Raw genomic sequence first — 15,575 nt, forward strand, 5'->3', positions numbered from 1 at the left:
GCTATTTGGTTCCACTGCAGCCACGTGGAGATGGCACAGTTGAGATGCAACACAGAGACAGAATGAGTTTCCCAAAGCCAGGAAGTGAGTACCAATGCTGAACCTCTTGTCCACCCACTGCCTGTTCCTGAGGAGCCCCACGTGAAACTGCAAGACTGAGAGAGGTAGCTTTGTTACGCAAGGATTTGGCACCACATGTGCGAGCCACACAGTTTTCAGTGGAAACATAGCAAACAACAAAATTCAGAGTGCACGTTAACCGGTGAGAGATTTTAAGGTAGATTTAACATTGCTGTCGTCAAGCTCCTTCCATCAGGGAATAGTATCCTATTTGCTGACAACTTCGGGCTTGCATTTTCCACGAGCAGCACAGTGATTCTTACTGTAACAGCATGGTTAGAGGTTGGCTCAATGTTTATTCACAGAGAAGAATGCCAGGAGCTAAATTACCCACACCACTTCCTGGAGCACTTCAGTTTTCCTTAGAGGTTTCCCATCTGAGCTGTGACCAGGCCTGGCCATTTTGCTTATGAAATGTGACAGGATCCCAGCTTGAGGCAGAACAGTTACTGTAGAAATGCTTTCTCTGCCAACAGACACCTGACTTGCACAGGAACTTGGTGTGGAAAGCCTTGGAACGCCATTGTCCTCAGCTCTGTGGGAATGCGACCACCAGCACCGCTGTGGAAAGGTCCTGGCTGACCGCTGCGACCCAAAGACAGTAGGGCAATTGCCTCTTCCATTTGCAGCAGTATATTTTACAGCCCTAGAAGGTTTTAGAAGGTGAGGTGTCAAATGCCTCCTTGTGAAGTCCGCACTGGAAGCTATGATGTGTAAATGTAAGTAGCGAGAAAGCTACAGAAAAGGAGATAGTGGGCATCTCTGTTTCCACTCTGGGGAGGTGTGAAGGGCTGTAAAACCTTAATTCAGGCTCTGAAGATCAGCTCTATCTTCACTCCAACTACTGAAACTGTGAAGAACGGCGCTTTGCCGCCCCCTGCTGCCTGCGAGGCCGGCGGGGCGCTGGGCCCGTTAGGCGGCTGGCTACGCGCCTGCGTACTGAGGCGGCTCGACGTGGTCCCTCCGGCTCGCCGTCGCCTCCCGGCGTGCTGTGCGCGGCGCCGGCCCCCGCTGTGGCGGCGCGATGGCGGCGGCGTCCCCGGGTTCGGATATGTTTGATGAAATCGTGATGGCCGAGGACAGGTCGGGAGCCTTCGGGGGACATGGCTAGCGGCCATGGGAGGGAGGGAGAGCCGGGCCAGGCCGCGATGGCGGCGCGAAATGAAAAGAAGGTGTATAGCCGTGCATCTGTCCTTTCAGGTTTCACGGGGAGGGCTACCAGGAGGGGCACGCCGAGGGCAGCCGCGCGGGGGCTGCTGAGGGCCGGAGATGCGGCTCTCTGTATGGCGCCAAGATTGGCTCTGAGGTAAGCAGACTCAGAGAACTGCAGTTCGTTCGGGGTTGTTTTTCTGTTCCTGCCCCACTTTTTCCTCATTACGAAATGATTGTAGCACAGAAACATATCGAGGGAAGCCCGGGGTATTGGTACTGTGAGCCCTGCTTCATTCTGGGAGCATCCCAGAAAGTCTGAACCAACTGCTGATGGCACACAAGAACAGAGTTACACTGGAATTCAGGAGATTAAAACTGTCATAAGCTTCACTAGCATTATGCAGTTTTGGTTGTGTTCTCTGAAGCGGTGGCTGTAACTCTATAATGCAACAGAAAACAGCAGTGACAGAGGGAAAGAAAGGCCCCAGCTTCACTATGTGAGGATATACCCAAATACAGCAGCCACTGGTGTACAAATAAAGGAGAAAAAATAAAAACCTGCCTACCTTTAGAAGGCCTCAGGTAGGCGGGATCTCCAGCAAGATGCACTCAGCTCCACTACCAACACTTAAATGAGGTCTGGGAAGGGGTGGATCCTGGCTCCTCCCCTTCCAGTCTCTGGTACATTGCATGCACCTGAGCTCTCCTGGACCGGCACTGCCTTCCCACCAGGTGCTCAATCACTGCTTCAGGCCCTGACTTTACATTTCCACTACATTTGCTCATGGGGTTGTGCATTTTATTTTCCTGAAGGGAAAGATAAGAGGCAAACAACTTTAGTCAGAACTAGTTGATGCTGGAGCACACATTTACTTTTATAACCTAAGGTTGTAGCTCCATCTTCTGTGACTCAGCATGGGGGAAAAACAAGGGGTGGTGTTTTTTACCCAGGTTATTTCCCAAACCAGATAGTACTGGCTGTCTCCATCCCCCTCTTTCTTATTCTTAATAGGGACAGAATTTGTGTCTCAGACATTTCTAGTGAAAGAACAATAACAGTGGCATTAATCCAGTATGAAACAAAAACAGTAAATGCAAACTCTCAAAGGACAGCTATTGTAAAACTTAAATTTGTACTTGACCGTGATGAACAGTGATTATTTTCCTACCAATGTTATAGCTGTGCAGTTCCAAGATGACAGTTGAACAGCTTCTAAAACTGAATACTTTTATGCAGCATAGTTCTATAAAGACTGTAGTAGAGAAGTGCTCTAATCTACCGATTCTGGGAGATTCCAGAAGGTTATCTGTTTACAGTCTCACTGTCATAATAAGTAAGTGAAAAAACAGTTTAGGTGATCTTTGAGCCTATTGTCTGTCTTGAGGAAAATTATACTAATCTAACAGGGGCTTGCTTAAGAATTAAAATAAGATGTTACAGTTAAAATATGTCTGTTTTCTAGCACGTCCCTGAGGTAATATTAGATACAGTGCGTGCTCAGGCTTAAGCAGAAGATTGGTACTGCACCTATGTGGTAGTGCATCACTAATTATACAGTGCAGACTGCTGCAAAACATCCATGGACCAGCACCCCTAGACCACAGCAGCTTGGTGCAACATGAAGCAAACCTGTTGGTGTCTCCACTTACCGGGCGTGTCCAAACAGCTTTGGTGCATGCAGATGAAACTGCCTCGCTTTCTTTTATGTTTGAGTATTTATGGAGATGTGAGCTCCCAAGCACATGTATTTTAACAAACACAGCTCCCAGAAGAATAGAGCTCCCAGATGTTTCCACTGTAAAATGTAAATACTGATGGAGTTTGCAGGCTAAAGGAACTTCCAAGTCCAAATGTGTCTTGTAAATTTAAGTGACAGGTGCATGCACAGATTGAAGTGGAATTTGGCAATAACTCATCAGTTTCATGACTTTTGTTTCAAAGCACGCATACTATTTCCTGAGCCTTTCAGTGTAGAAATGTATTTGTATATATGCAATGACTTGTTTCCAGAGGAATAAGAGAACGTAGAGATTTACTTCTCTGTGACTACATATATATTAAATGTTATGGTGTTTTTTTTTTCCCCTTCATGACATGCTTAAAAATTCACAGATTGGCAGTTACCTTGGATTTGCACTTACCTGGCAGCATCTGCTCCCAAAATGTACAGATGAAAAGAACAGGTAGGGTTTTCAAAGCATAAATCATATTCCTTTAATAGTTTAAGTTATGATGTCCATTTTTGCCTCCTCTTCAGTTTAAAAAAGAGGATACTGAAAAGCAGGGGTGAGCAGATGGTGTCTGGGATGGTATTGCAGTCTGGACCTTCTGATGCTGAAAAGAAGATAAGGAAACTTGATTTCATCAGCCTGAAAAAGATAAGATTGCAATACCTACTTATACTGCACAAGGGGAAGTTCTAGAGATGCTTTCCTTGCAGTGTCGCACAGTGGAAGAATGATAGACACTTTTCACAAGCTGAAACAATTGAAGTACTAATTGGGCATAAAGAGAAGGTTCTTTACAACATGACCTCTTAAGTACTGGAACAGGTTGTCCCAGCTGGGGACAGAAGCTCCATCCTTGTAGTTTTCCACAATTTGGTTGGAGATGGTCCTGAAGAACCTCATTGGACTTTAAGGCTGGCCCCTGCTTTGAGCAGAAGGCGGACTGAATAACATCCAGACATCCCTTACAACCTGCTTCCCCCCTACCTTCCCCATTTGACATCCATTCTATTCTCAATATGGAGAGTGATACATGCTACCAAAATCCTACTAATACTTACTGCTCTTGCACCACAAAGAGTCAGATTTGCTAACCAGTATCAGAGCTTTTTTAATTACTTAAACTGTGAGATTTACAAGAGTGAGATATTAACAGCTACATAATGTTGTCACTTAAAAATAGTCTCTTTGTTATGAAAGTACTTTGTACAGAATCAAACAGAGAGATTCCTTGCACTGCGTTTTTGCTGTTATTTATGTACCTAAAAGTAGTGTTTGTTATGATGCATCTTTTCTTATCACTACCCATCACCTGTGTGCTTTATATGTTTGGTTAAACAGTTTCCTCATGACAGAGGAACAGAGCAGAGTGTGTTCCTTGAAAAACAAACAAAAAAAAAAAAGCCAGAATATCTTGGCTTATCTGAAACCCTCTAGAAGCTGACAGAACTGGTGGCATTATTGATTCAGTAACATTTTCTTCCGTCAGGTGCAGTATCCACATGCTTCATGGCAGTTTGAAACTCCTAAATAGATTCACTTGAATACAAGTTTTGACCCCAAGTTCATTGTCTGAAAATTAAATGATAATTTCCAAAGGATGCTCTAACAGTGAAGTAATAGATGAATTTGATTAACTCAATAAAACTGAACATCTTACATTTTAGTTTTCAGCGGATTGTTATTAAACAAATGGTTTAATTCTTACACAGTATTTTATTTCTGTTCATTTGTTAAAATTTTGACTGGATAGGTTTGTTTTCCTGATCCGTTAACAAACTTCGTTATTTCTGACATGCCTGAATAATAATTAGAATGCACTGAAGGAAGACACTTTATTAAAGTTTCATACATGAGCAGTATTCAGACTTCATAAGGACTTGCGTTGAACACTCGCTGTGGAAGCAGTATATCCCCCAGTTAGCATTGTTTGTTCTTATAGATACAGTCATCCCATCACTGAAGACACACATTCATGTTAAACCTCTGAGGTCCTTTTCTAAGGGAGCTGTAATTCACTATCAGTAATTAATCATAGCTTGTTTCTCTAAGCCAATTAGACATGCAAAGGAATTAGCTTGTCATGGATAGTTCACGTTGTTGGTGATGGTAGCAGTCTTTACTTTCCATGTCTGATATTTTATGGTCACTGCATAATTTATGTCTGCAACAGAAATACATCTGCTACACTTCTAGGTGCCCCTCTCTCTTTTTCTTACTTTTCTCTAGTTTTCTATACATGTGCAGGCACATACATTTCCAGATATTGATTATTACTTTCCTTTGGTAGACCTTAATAGTTTTTTCTGATCAGTTTTGATTAATTTGAACAAAATGCCACCCTTCTTTCAGCTATCTCACGTTCCAGTAAGCTTTCTTGTTGCATTTATTACACACAGTCATCTAGTTGGTAGTTCTACATTTCCTGACTAAATGTCTGTTTTTGGCAGGTAAGTTAAAAGGAAAGCCTTACATTTGTCAGTTGTACCAAACTTAGTTTCTGATTATGCCTTAAATTATGCCTCATGAGTTAATTTGAATGAAATAAGGACAGAAGGCTGGATTTTATTCTCTTGATTTTGAAATACTGATACAATTTTCAGAGTGACAAATGGAAAAGACTTCTATTGGAGGCTTATTGTTACTTACTATTTTTTGTGGCTTTCTTTCAGTAAAAAGATGAAGGCCCTGGATTCATTAATAGGAATGATTCAGAAGTTCCCGTATGATGACCCCACTTACGAAAAGCTTCAAGAAGACCTGGAAAAAATCAGAGGAAAATTTAAACAGGTTTGTAGGATTAAGTTGTTATTTTTAGCACAAAATAGTATCGCTCTCTGCAAATACTTCATCTCCTTTTGCAGTCATAGTAAAAATGCTTTGAGTCAAAAATTCCCCAAATGATAGCAAGTGCAAAATAAATGAATAAAATTAAATGAATGGAAAATTGAAACTGGTATTTTGACAGTGAATTAAAAGCAGGACCAGAAGAATAGAAACGGAGGAATGAGTAGTTGTGTTGAATTTCCTTCTGGAAAACGGATGCTTGAAAACACTCTTGTGTATTCTTTTTTAGGTTTGTTCAATGCTAAATATTCACTCTGATTTTAGAGTCAGTACTGAAAGATCTTCACTGACTTTTTGAATGTAAAAGCTGAAGATAAACGTGGATGAAGGAAAAATGTATCAAAGAACAGATAACCTGAAAAGTGTTTATTTGTTTTAAACAAAACCCAAGTAGCAATGAGGTGCGAAATAATTAAAGTGGCAAAGAAAAAGCACAAAACATTGGATGGTTTCTTACATTTGTCAAAAGGCATTATTCAGGATTAAAGGAACACTACAAACCTGTTAAATAGAAGTATTTGATTTGCTCTTCACCATCCTTTCCTTAAAAGGAAAACACGCATATGCAAAGCTTCCTTATTTTAAGAATGCATATGTATATATTTTTTTTAAATCTACATGTGTAGATCATTCATTTTGCACAATGTGTAGATTTTTTAGACAAAGTAAAATTGAATCAGTTGCCTACAGAGTTTGCAGTAGCAAACACCCGTTTGGGTAGAAAGTGGAATACAATTGAAGTAAGAATATAAACAAAAAAGGTTAACATAGCAGTTCATAAAGTAGCTGCAACTCAGTGCGAATCTTGTGTTTTTTTCTTTACTAGTTTTGCAAACTGATCCAAACATACAAAGCAAAAAAAAGTAGACCCCAAACCCAGCAATTTAAATTACCAACAATAGAAACATGGCTACTAGAAGAGTTTTGAGGTTGCTTCTTGTGTCCACAAAGAAGCAAAATTCCTTTGGACAGATTCTTAGTGATACTAGGCAAAGAACCCACAGGTACACCAATCGTCACATACAGAAAAAAAGAGTTAAACTCACCCTGCTAGTGAAGGGGAGCTCTGGCTACACAGCACCCGTTCTCAGGAAGCATCTGAGGCCCAAGAGATGCTCCCCCTTCAGTGTCTGGCTCTTATATGATCCTGGGGTGGCTCCACCCCTTCTGGTCAGAGGGAGAACACAGGTGCAGCTTAAATTTCTTTAAACATTTGCTGTGCATTTGCATCTGAGATGCAAGAGCATGTTTCACTTTTTTATTGTAATTTTGGACTGAAAAGACATCAGTATTTTGTTGAATGTATACATGTGTACATATGTATTGACCTTACCTCACAATCATCTTTTATTTTTGTCTGATTCCCAATTATGTCAATACATAAATATCCAGCTACCTTACTTAATAGCTACTTAGAGGTGTACACGTGTAAGTATGTAAGTGTTCAAACAGCTTTGATATACATAGTGTCAGAGCCATCTAGTGGAGGAGGTTTATATACTGTTTAAAAATAGCCTGTATGCAATGTTTCTTGTAGTAGCTCACAAATATTTGTTAAGATGAAACTGTTCAAGTAGTGCAGAATATGTATATACTTGATGCAATTCTTCTAACAATGCAGTGAATTCCTTTGAAATAAAGTAGTATTGAGGTAGGATTTATTTGCAGCCTGTTTCTTTACTTGAGACTTCGGAAGTGATGTGACAGCACTGCTGGTCTCTTCATTTAGGGCACTTAAGTATGGCTTTTAACTGTTGTGCAACTTAAACCACTGGGCAATGTGAGCAAGCTCCAGTGTGCAAGCACCTGAGACATAAGCAGAAAGGAAGAGCATACCATATAATCTCAATAATAGAGACGTAACAGAGAGGTCATATACCAGAGAAATGTAATTTCATTTCATATTCCCCTCAGAGAAAACCCAGTTTCAAAAAGCTGTCTCAGGATTCATAAATGAACACTTTTTTTTTAAATAGATCATATTATTTTACATATTTACTTCAAAGCACCAGAAATGTGCTAATGTTCATCTGTGACTGACTCAGTTTTTTTTATGAAAGCTAGATATTATATTATTATATTTTAAATAAGCATAACCCATTTCCCCCCCCCCCCCAACTGATTCTGGTCTCAGAAGGGCAGTTTTGTTGCTCTGAGTGATGCACTAAGAGAAGCAACCACTGGAGGTCTGAGCATTCAAGTTTGATGATGTGGCCTTTTTTTTCCTAGAATCTTGGTACATGGCTTACAAAAACATATAGAAAAGTGAAGAGATGTGAGAGCTCAAAGTATCTGTGATGCATGATGACTAGAAATGTATGCTGTGTAAGTTACATGCTAAGTGCTACTCTAGAGATTGTATTGAATACAAAATTCATTTTGTATATTCCTCATTTCTTGAGGAAAAAAGGAACCTTTGCAGATTGTCACTTAATGCCTCATCTTTAAATCTTCTCATGGCTAAATTTCTGCTATTGCTTTACTATCACATTCCAATAAAAATCTATATTTTATTATAAGTTGTTAACATAAATATGAAAATAACTATAAAGATGGTAGCATCTCTGATTTCAAACTGGGATACGCCAGCTTTAGGTCCTTAATTTAGCTATAGGTATGTGCACATTTGTATTTTCCTGATCATCTATCTCATGTGGGCATGACTATTTGTATTAAATGAGCTACAGTTAATAGTTCTGTTGGATATATGTAACCATATACTTTCTTCAGTGCAAACTTTTAAAAACACCTTCTCTAATAGAGTTGTGGATTAGAGTTTATTGTGACATTCAGGATTTTAATGGCAGTCTCCACAGCACAGAGGGTTTTTTTTTAATGCCTTATTGACAGCTAAGGAGTTCCAAGATCAGATTACATCATGAATATTGTTTTGTCTTAATCAGCGTGACTCCTTGCAAACAATCTTGCATTTTAATTACTTGAATACTTTGGGATGTGCTACTTACTGACATCAGGAGCAGCTAGGAGTACCTGGCTGGTTAGATGCTTCTACTTTTGGTTCTGTTTCTCAGAGGAGAAACCTAGGAAATAAAGAACAAAGTTTAGCAAAAACCTGAAAGATTTGTGCTTAACTCAACTACGGTGCTATTTAAAAAAGCATTCAAATTTGGAGTAGCCAAGGTACTCAAAAGACCAGCTGGTTTCATGATAGATAGGGCATGTTTTCTCTTCTTTTGATGCTTGTCTTGTTAATACCTTTCTTAAATCTCTAAGAAATTAATGAAAAACTCTTGTGAATGGTTTCATTAACACCCTGGTTACTCACCTTGTCAGGACCCTGGTGGAAGCAGGTTTTAAACTACAATCAAAGACTATCAGATCTGTGTGTGGAGGCTGAATAAAGCATCTGTGAAATGCAGTCATTCAGACATTTCCTGGTTTCAGTGACTGACTTCACAACTTCAGGATTGCTTTAAGATCTGGGAGGGAAAGATGAGGAAAAATGCAGGCTTGTAGACTATAGTATCAGTTATTAATAAAGCAGGAAATAGAGATTGTAGCGCTGCAGTTATAGTGGTTTAAGTCTTCCTGCAGGTACTTGATCTGATAAATACAAGTTGCGTGGAAGATTTGTGCCAAAAATACTGAAGACACTAAGACTCAAAACAATGCATTTTAATATATTTTTATTCACCACCGCTAGTTATGCTCAGTAGTTAGTGAGGAAAGCTTGAAATATTTAACTCTCAATTTTCTGACTTGTCTGGGCTGTGTTCTGGCTTGCTTTGTTTCTTCATAGGCTTAAGTCAAGGTGTTAAGCATACATTTTTCATTTTAAGAATGAATGCAGAGTTAATTACTGCTAACATACTGAAGTCATTTCAGTCCAGAAGACTTACAGTTCCCATTTCTAAATTACACAAGGTCAAGAAATGGTGAGCTTTGAGGCATCAACAAAGAAAGGTAAGCTCTGACTACAGTGAATTAGTTCCCTGCAAAATTCCACACTGATTTCAGTGTTGCCTTTCAGCCATGGAATCATTGGCTACTAATCCCAACTCAGCCATTAGTAGTGCATTTAAACCTGGCTTCATTGGTTATTTGTGTCACTCCACTACTTCAGCACAGTAAAAGATCTTTACTGAGACTGCGTTTCTGTACACAGATTTTAAAAAATAATTTGGAGGGGAGCAAAAAACCAGGATGGTGTTTTACTCACAAAGAAGCAAAATCACTTCTGGCAGGTTCTCAACAATACTTGCAGGTACCCCAATATACAGAAAGAAGAGTTGAACTCACCCCACTGGCAAAGGAGAATATCTTGACTACACAGCACCCCTTCTCAGAAAGCAGCCAAAACACAAGAGATGCCCTCCCTTCAGCAGCTGGCCTTTAATGAGCCCAGAGTGGCTCCACCCTGAGCCCTCTTATTCTGATCAGTCAGGGAGCACAGGTGCCAACAATTTGTGCCTCCTGGGCCAGCCACACCTCTTCACCAGGTGCTCAGTCACCAGTTCAAGCTGTGACTCTAAACAACTTTCCTACAAGTGGAGGTTAAAACCTTCAAGTTAAATTCATTATTAAAATACTTGTTCCATCTTCATTAAACATAATTCCATTCCATTGGTTATGAACTGTAATGTGAATGGGATCAAGTTCAGCTCTGAAGAAATACCTGTAATTAACAGGAAGGTGTGAAATCAGAGAAAAAAAAATACACATATGCAATTGTTGCCTTAGAAAGCAATGCAGAGGAATGCTATTATGGTTTCCTGAAAAAAAGGTGACTGTAACTAGTATTTGAATTTGTAAGGAAAGCCTGACATCTCAGTTTGGTTACGTGACTTTTTGATCTGATTGCCATTGGGGTATAAAATAAAAAAGCAGCAGTGTGTTCTATGCTATACATAGAACCTGTGCAATCTCATGTTGCCAGTTTTCTTGTTCTGTGCCATTTAGAAGAAGAGTGAGTAAAGTACCCATTTTGGTCTGTCCTTAGGGTTTCTAGGAAGGTAACACACTTCTGTTGCATTAGTAATCTTGAGATAGAATCATGAGCTTTATTTTTTAGTAGTTCAGTGTTAACGTGTACGAACACATGCTTTGTTTTGGAAGAGGTAGAAGAATTTGAGCCCTTGGGTGTATTCATGAAAGTTTATTTATACTTTGGCTGTAAACAGTTTCTTTCATTGAAACAAAGCAAGATCCCTCATTCAAAAGTGTGCCTGCACCTTCTTGCTCCACAGCGCTGTAGTGTTAGGACTTAGATACTCTTTTCAGACGTACAACTTACCCACATTAAGAGATCACATAATGTGAATTTGGACAGTGTGAAATCTATAAATCCTATCCTGTTTACATCTTCTTGTTCTGTGTGCATCTACACGCATTTTGAATCCATTCCGAATTGAATCTTGTGTTTCTAAAAATCATGCAACTAAAGACCAGGATCTAATACTGATTGTCTTTATTTACTTGCAAACTGCCAAAGCTCTGGCTTTTATTAAATACAACCTTCTGTTCCAAGATCTTATTTAACAATTTCAGATTGTTTTCAAGTTTTATTCTTCAGTAAAAGCAGGTACCTTCCTCCTTGGTGTCCTGCTTGAACACTTTTTGTCCTGAAATTACAGTGTTGCATATTTAGAGGAATTGTCTATACTAACAAGTGGCATTTTCTTGAGGTAAAGTAGGGGCTCAAGGTGAAGGTAGATCTCCTCATAAGGGTTGTTATTTTCTTAAACGGTTACTGCAGTGCTAGCAGTGTGAAGCACTAAAATGACCAAGTTCTGGTGTTTGGGTGTCTAGTAATATAAAGGATATAGTTTCAAAGCTTCTGAAACATTATAGTTAGCTGAAGTCCATCTGGATTGGAATCGTTGTTTCCAAAGGCACACCAGAGAAGGTTGTAACAAAGCAGGATCAGGCAGGTAGAGTGACATGTGTGATGCATCCCATCGAGATCTTCTTAAAGAGAAAGACTTTGGTTTCAAATGAAAAACTGTACAATGCAGTGTGAATATTAATGCCTTTGGAATATTATTACTCCTTGCAGTTTCTCATGGCAACATGTTCTCGTCTAATTACATCCTAAAACTTCAGCTTTCAGAGTTGGACAAGTAACCATGAAGATTCTTATTTTACAGCCCCCCAAGTTTGGTTGTTTTTGTTTTTCACTGGACAGAGTTATGACAGCACACATTATCAGGGAAATACCGCCAGAGAAGATGGAGATCTTGGAGAGATGAAATGAGTGCTGTGGTCAAGCTGCAACTTTTGGTGTCTAAAATTGACTTGTAAAGGCTAACTGGAGCAATCTGGTGCTGAAGCACTTTGCTGTAGTCAGTTCATCTGGAACTAACTTGACTATCTCTGACATTGCACTGAATATTCCTGCCTTAATCACGGGACTGTCTGTTCCTTAAGTGTAATAATTATATTCTTACAGCCTTCTTCACTCTAGGATTCTTTAAGTAAGATATTTAAGTCAACTCTTGAGAAGCACATAGCTCTACCAAATGATGCAATATTCTGCAGAAGGAAATGTGATCACTAACCTTGTCTGAGACATAACCAATACATACAAGACTTGAGAGATCTTCATTAATGTAAAGTAGTGCCCACTCATTCTCATATAAAATATACCAAAGCTCTAGAAACTGTACAGATGGTTTCTGAATAGGTACTAGAAATAGCATCTAGCTTTTCTGTTGCAACATCAGAAAGTTTGTGTGTAGTGCAGAATTTGCATGGATGGCATCTGGAGTAGTGAAATACTGTCTGAAAGAATTAAACTGCGATTTGTTTATAATAAAATTACGGAGTTTACTTTCAGCAGAAGTCCTGTTTTGGCAGGAAGAGGATGGCTTATTCAGTGTCTGCATCTCAGCTCTGCACTAAGTGGAGTCAGCATCAGTATTTATCACTTTCTCCTTCCTTGCTGATTGTTTTGCAGCACAGTTTGCTGCTTTGTATCAGTGTAATGTGCTACTTGTAACTTTCAGCTTCTTCAGGATTCTTTGGAATAAACAACACCGCGTGGAATCTTGATTGTAGGACCTGTGAGTCAGCAACCCTTTAATTTTTTTAGTTGCAGCTATTGTTCCAGCAGCAAGCTTTACTGCTATTGTCCACTGTTTGTCCAGCTCACGTTTACTGGACTGTGGGAACGGATTAGGGTTTCATGGCTTTTTTTTTCCTTCTTGCATAAACTCTTGATCAAAGACATTCCTTGGATGACAAAACACTGTATACTGTGTCACACAGTCCTGACCAGACTGCACGAACAGTAGTTTAAAAACACATGCCCACATTGTTCTCTAAACTGGCTTCTTTTTTTTTCTTCTTCTTCTTTTTTTTTTTTTGGTAGTGTAGTGTATGTGCAGACACTGAATTTTGAGACCCCACTTACCTTCTTAAAAAAAAAAGTACAGAAGTTATTGTTAATAAGCACTTAATAGTCTCTGGAACACAAGTAGAAACAAATGACTATTTGAAACTCGCAACCATAACAGTATGTAACTTAGAATAGACCACAGTATGTAATTTTTAAAGGAAAGCTAGAGGTTGTGTTTGCAGTGTATTTTCTTGAGAACAGCCTTGGTTGTGGCACGGTTAGTCGAGTGCCTTGTAACCCCAAAACCCTGTTAAATTTATGGCATTGCTTTGCGTCATATCCAGGACTGCTGACTGAAATGGAGAATGATTTATTTGAGCACAGGTTGGGAATTTGTAAACCACCTTAAGTACATTCTAATTGTATGTCATGATGTAACAAGTTCTCTTGTGCAGTAAGATGGAGACCGACTGCTCAAGCAGTCCAGTAGCATCGAGTAGTTTGAGAAATAATGAGAGAAATCATGTTGGAGAAACATCTGGAGAGACATTTATGAAGAGCTGTACTTGTGATTTACCTGGAATTCTCAGGTAATCAGTTTAAATTGTCCATAAAGGAGGAAGTTGTCTGATTCTTTGCAATCCAAGGGCTTCCATGAAAAGATAAACCAGGATTAATACACAGTTGATGAACGTGTTGTGTAAAAGGAGCAAAGTATTCCCAGTGAATGACTGAAAGAGCTACAGATGAATAAAGTCAGAAATGAAATAAACATGTTTATAAGAAATATTTACTTATGAGAAAATAACTGCCGATTTCATCTGGAAAGCTTGGGGAGTAAATTTGCTGGAGAGCTGTTCTTCATAGTTAACACAGTCAGCAACCAAATATAAAGAACGGTGGCCCATGTGTGCTGAAGGAGCAAAAAAGCTGTTCAAAAGTAATACAGTGTATTCAAACAACCTACAGTGATAAAATCTAATAAAAGGAGAAATAAAACATCAAAAAGCTCAATTGTCTGTTTCAGACAGTTTACCATCAGAGCAGTGACTTAGGACACCGGGTCACTTGTTCTGTGCTGGCTCAGGCAAGCTGTCGTAATGCTCTAGTGGTGGCTTAGTGGCCTTTGTTAAATGGTTTGCTCATCTCAGCCCAGCTCCTTGAAGACTGGTGCTAATGTTACAAGTAACATTCTCACAGGCAGTAGGTAACTTGTTAGCTGTCATAGGAAACCAGGCGTTTAACGGCATATAGTTTCTGGATGGATGCAGACAAATGCCATAAGCACTCATGTGTGATGGGTGAAACAGAAAAAGCCACACCACTACGGCAGCATATCATCCAAAACTTATTTGCTGAGGTTGAGAATGGTGAGTAGATAGTGATTTCTGTTCCATGTGTCACATGCACTTGCATATAAATTGAAGTCCTAGGCCTTCACCACTCGCCCCAAGTCTGTTACCATACTTCAGCAACATTTGCTTAAGTTCATTTTTTGCTTCTTTGTTTTCCAGTTCATGCCAGGTCAGTCAGAACTGAGCAGATGTAGTCAAAGTCTGATTTGACAGGACAGGCATTTTGGCTGGGAACATTATGTTATAGCCATCCCCTGATCTGTACTTCGAATGTGGCAGGAGTGTAACTTTCAGTCTTTAAGTGAAGGTGTAGGCTTGGTGTTCTGTTTTAAGATGGTTTGCTACACTGAGATGTGTATAACTAAACACTAACTGTTGCATTTCTTCAAAGATACTATAAATGAAAAGGTAGTGTAAGCCATAAGTAAAATGAGAACAGAGATGAAGTCTACACAAATGGATTCTTTTTTTCATAGTGTAAATGGGAAGATCTCTAGCAACCACTAAACACAACCTCCAAAATCCAGAGAGGAAACATGGAAAGGTAAAAGCTGTTGTTGGAATTAATCTGTGTATCGTAGTTATTGCTCTCAAAAAACTTGGGAGCCTGTTCTGGGTAGGAACTGCAGAGCATTCTTTTCTATATTCAGGAGTTGGTTGGAAGTGCTGTGTACAACCTGGGCCCCAGGAGCTGCCCCTGTAGTGCAGGTGGTGCATCCGCAGCAGTAAAGCCCATGTAGAGTTCAGATGCTGCACGTGTGCCTTATTCCTGCTATGCTGCGAGTACAGTCTTTCTGCCAGCAGTTCTCTCTTCAAGTAAGAGTATTCATGAAAACTGTGGCTGGAAATACTTAGCAGTTTCTTAGTATGGCTGTGCAGATGCTAACAGGATCGCCAAGAAACTGGTTTTCTTCTTAGATGTCTAAAGAATCAAAAAGAGGACTTTTACTTTGCTCCTTGAGTCGGAAGAGCAAAATCAGGAAGAAGTCTAGCAAGCCTTGTGTTAGCAGTGCAATCCAGTTAACAAATATGCAATCTCTTAATCATTGTTTGATCTTAATATTATGGGGAACTCA

The 15,575-nt window shown here is 39.6% G+C and overlaps 1 protein-coding gene and 1 long non-coding RNA gene across 4 annotated transcripts in view; one reads left to right on the forward strand and one right to left on the reverse strand.

Moving 5' to 3' along the window:
• Window positions 1-1,023: 1,023 nt before the first annotated feature.
• Window positions 1,024-15,575, forward strand: part of LTO1 (LTO1 maturation factor of ABCE1) — a 30,180-nt gene continuing 15,628 nt past the window's right edge. For 2 of the 3 annotated variants that reach the window (XR_011903903.1, XM_072339263.1), the window contains exons 1-4: window positions 1,061-1,203; window positions 1,321-1,426; window positions 3,386-3,456; window positions 5,673-5,790. Coding sequence is in view for 2 of the 3 variants with exons in the window: in XM_072339263.1 (XP_072195364.1) it covers window positions 1,145-1,203; window positions 1,321-1,426; window positions 3,386-3,456; window positions 5,673-5,790 (354 nt within the window). In the remaining variant the exon portion in view is untranslated. Of the gene's footprint in view, window positions 1,204-1,320; window positions 1,427-3,385; window positions 3,457-5,672; window positions 5,791-6,076; window positions 6,909-15,575 lie in introns of those variants that run through there. The other variant, XM_072339262.1, reaches the window with a different exon arrangement.
• LOC140253580 (uncharacterized) lies at window positions 3,465-10,400 on the reverse strand. Its single transcript, XR_011903904.1, has 6 exons — window positions 10,108-10,400; window positions 9,134-9,287; window positions 8,814-8,888; window positions 6,894-7,014; window positions 5,650-5,760; window positions 3,465-3,607 (listed from the first exon to the last, which is right to left on the reverse strand). It is a non-coding gene; the product is annotated as an uncharacterized lncRNA (long non-coding RNA).

This window comes from Excalfactoria chinensis, chromosome 5, assembly GCF_039878825.1.
Source record: "Excalfactoria chinensis isolate bCotChi1 chromosome 5, bCotChi1.hap2, whole genome shotgun sequence".
NCBI classification, from domain to species: Eukaryota; Metazoa; Chordata; class Aves; order Galliformes; family Phasianidae; genus Excalfactoria; species Excalfactoria chinensis.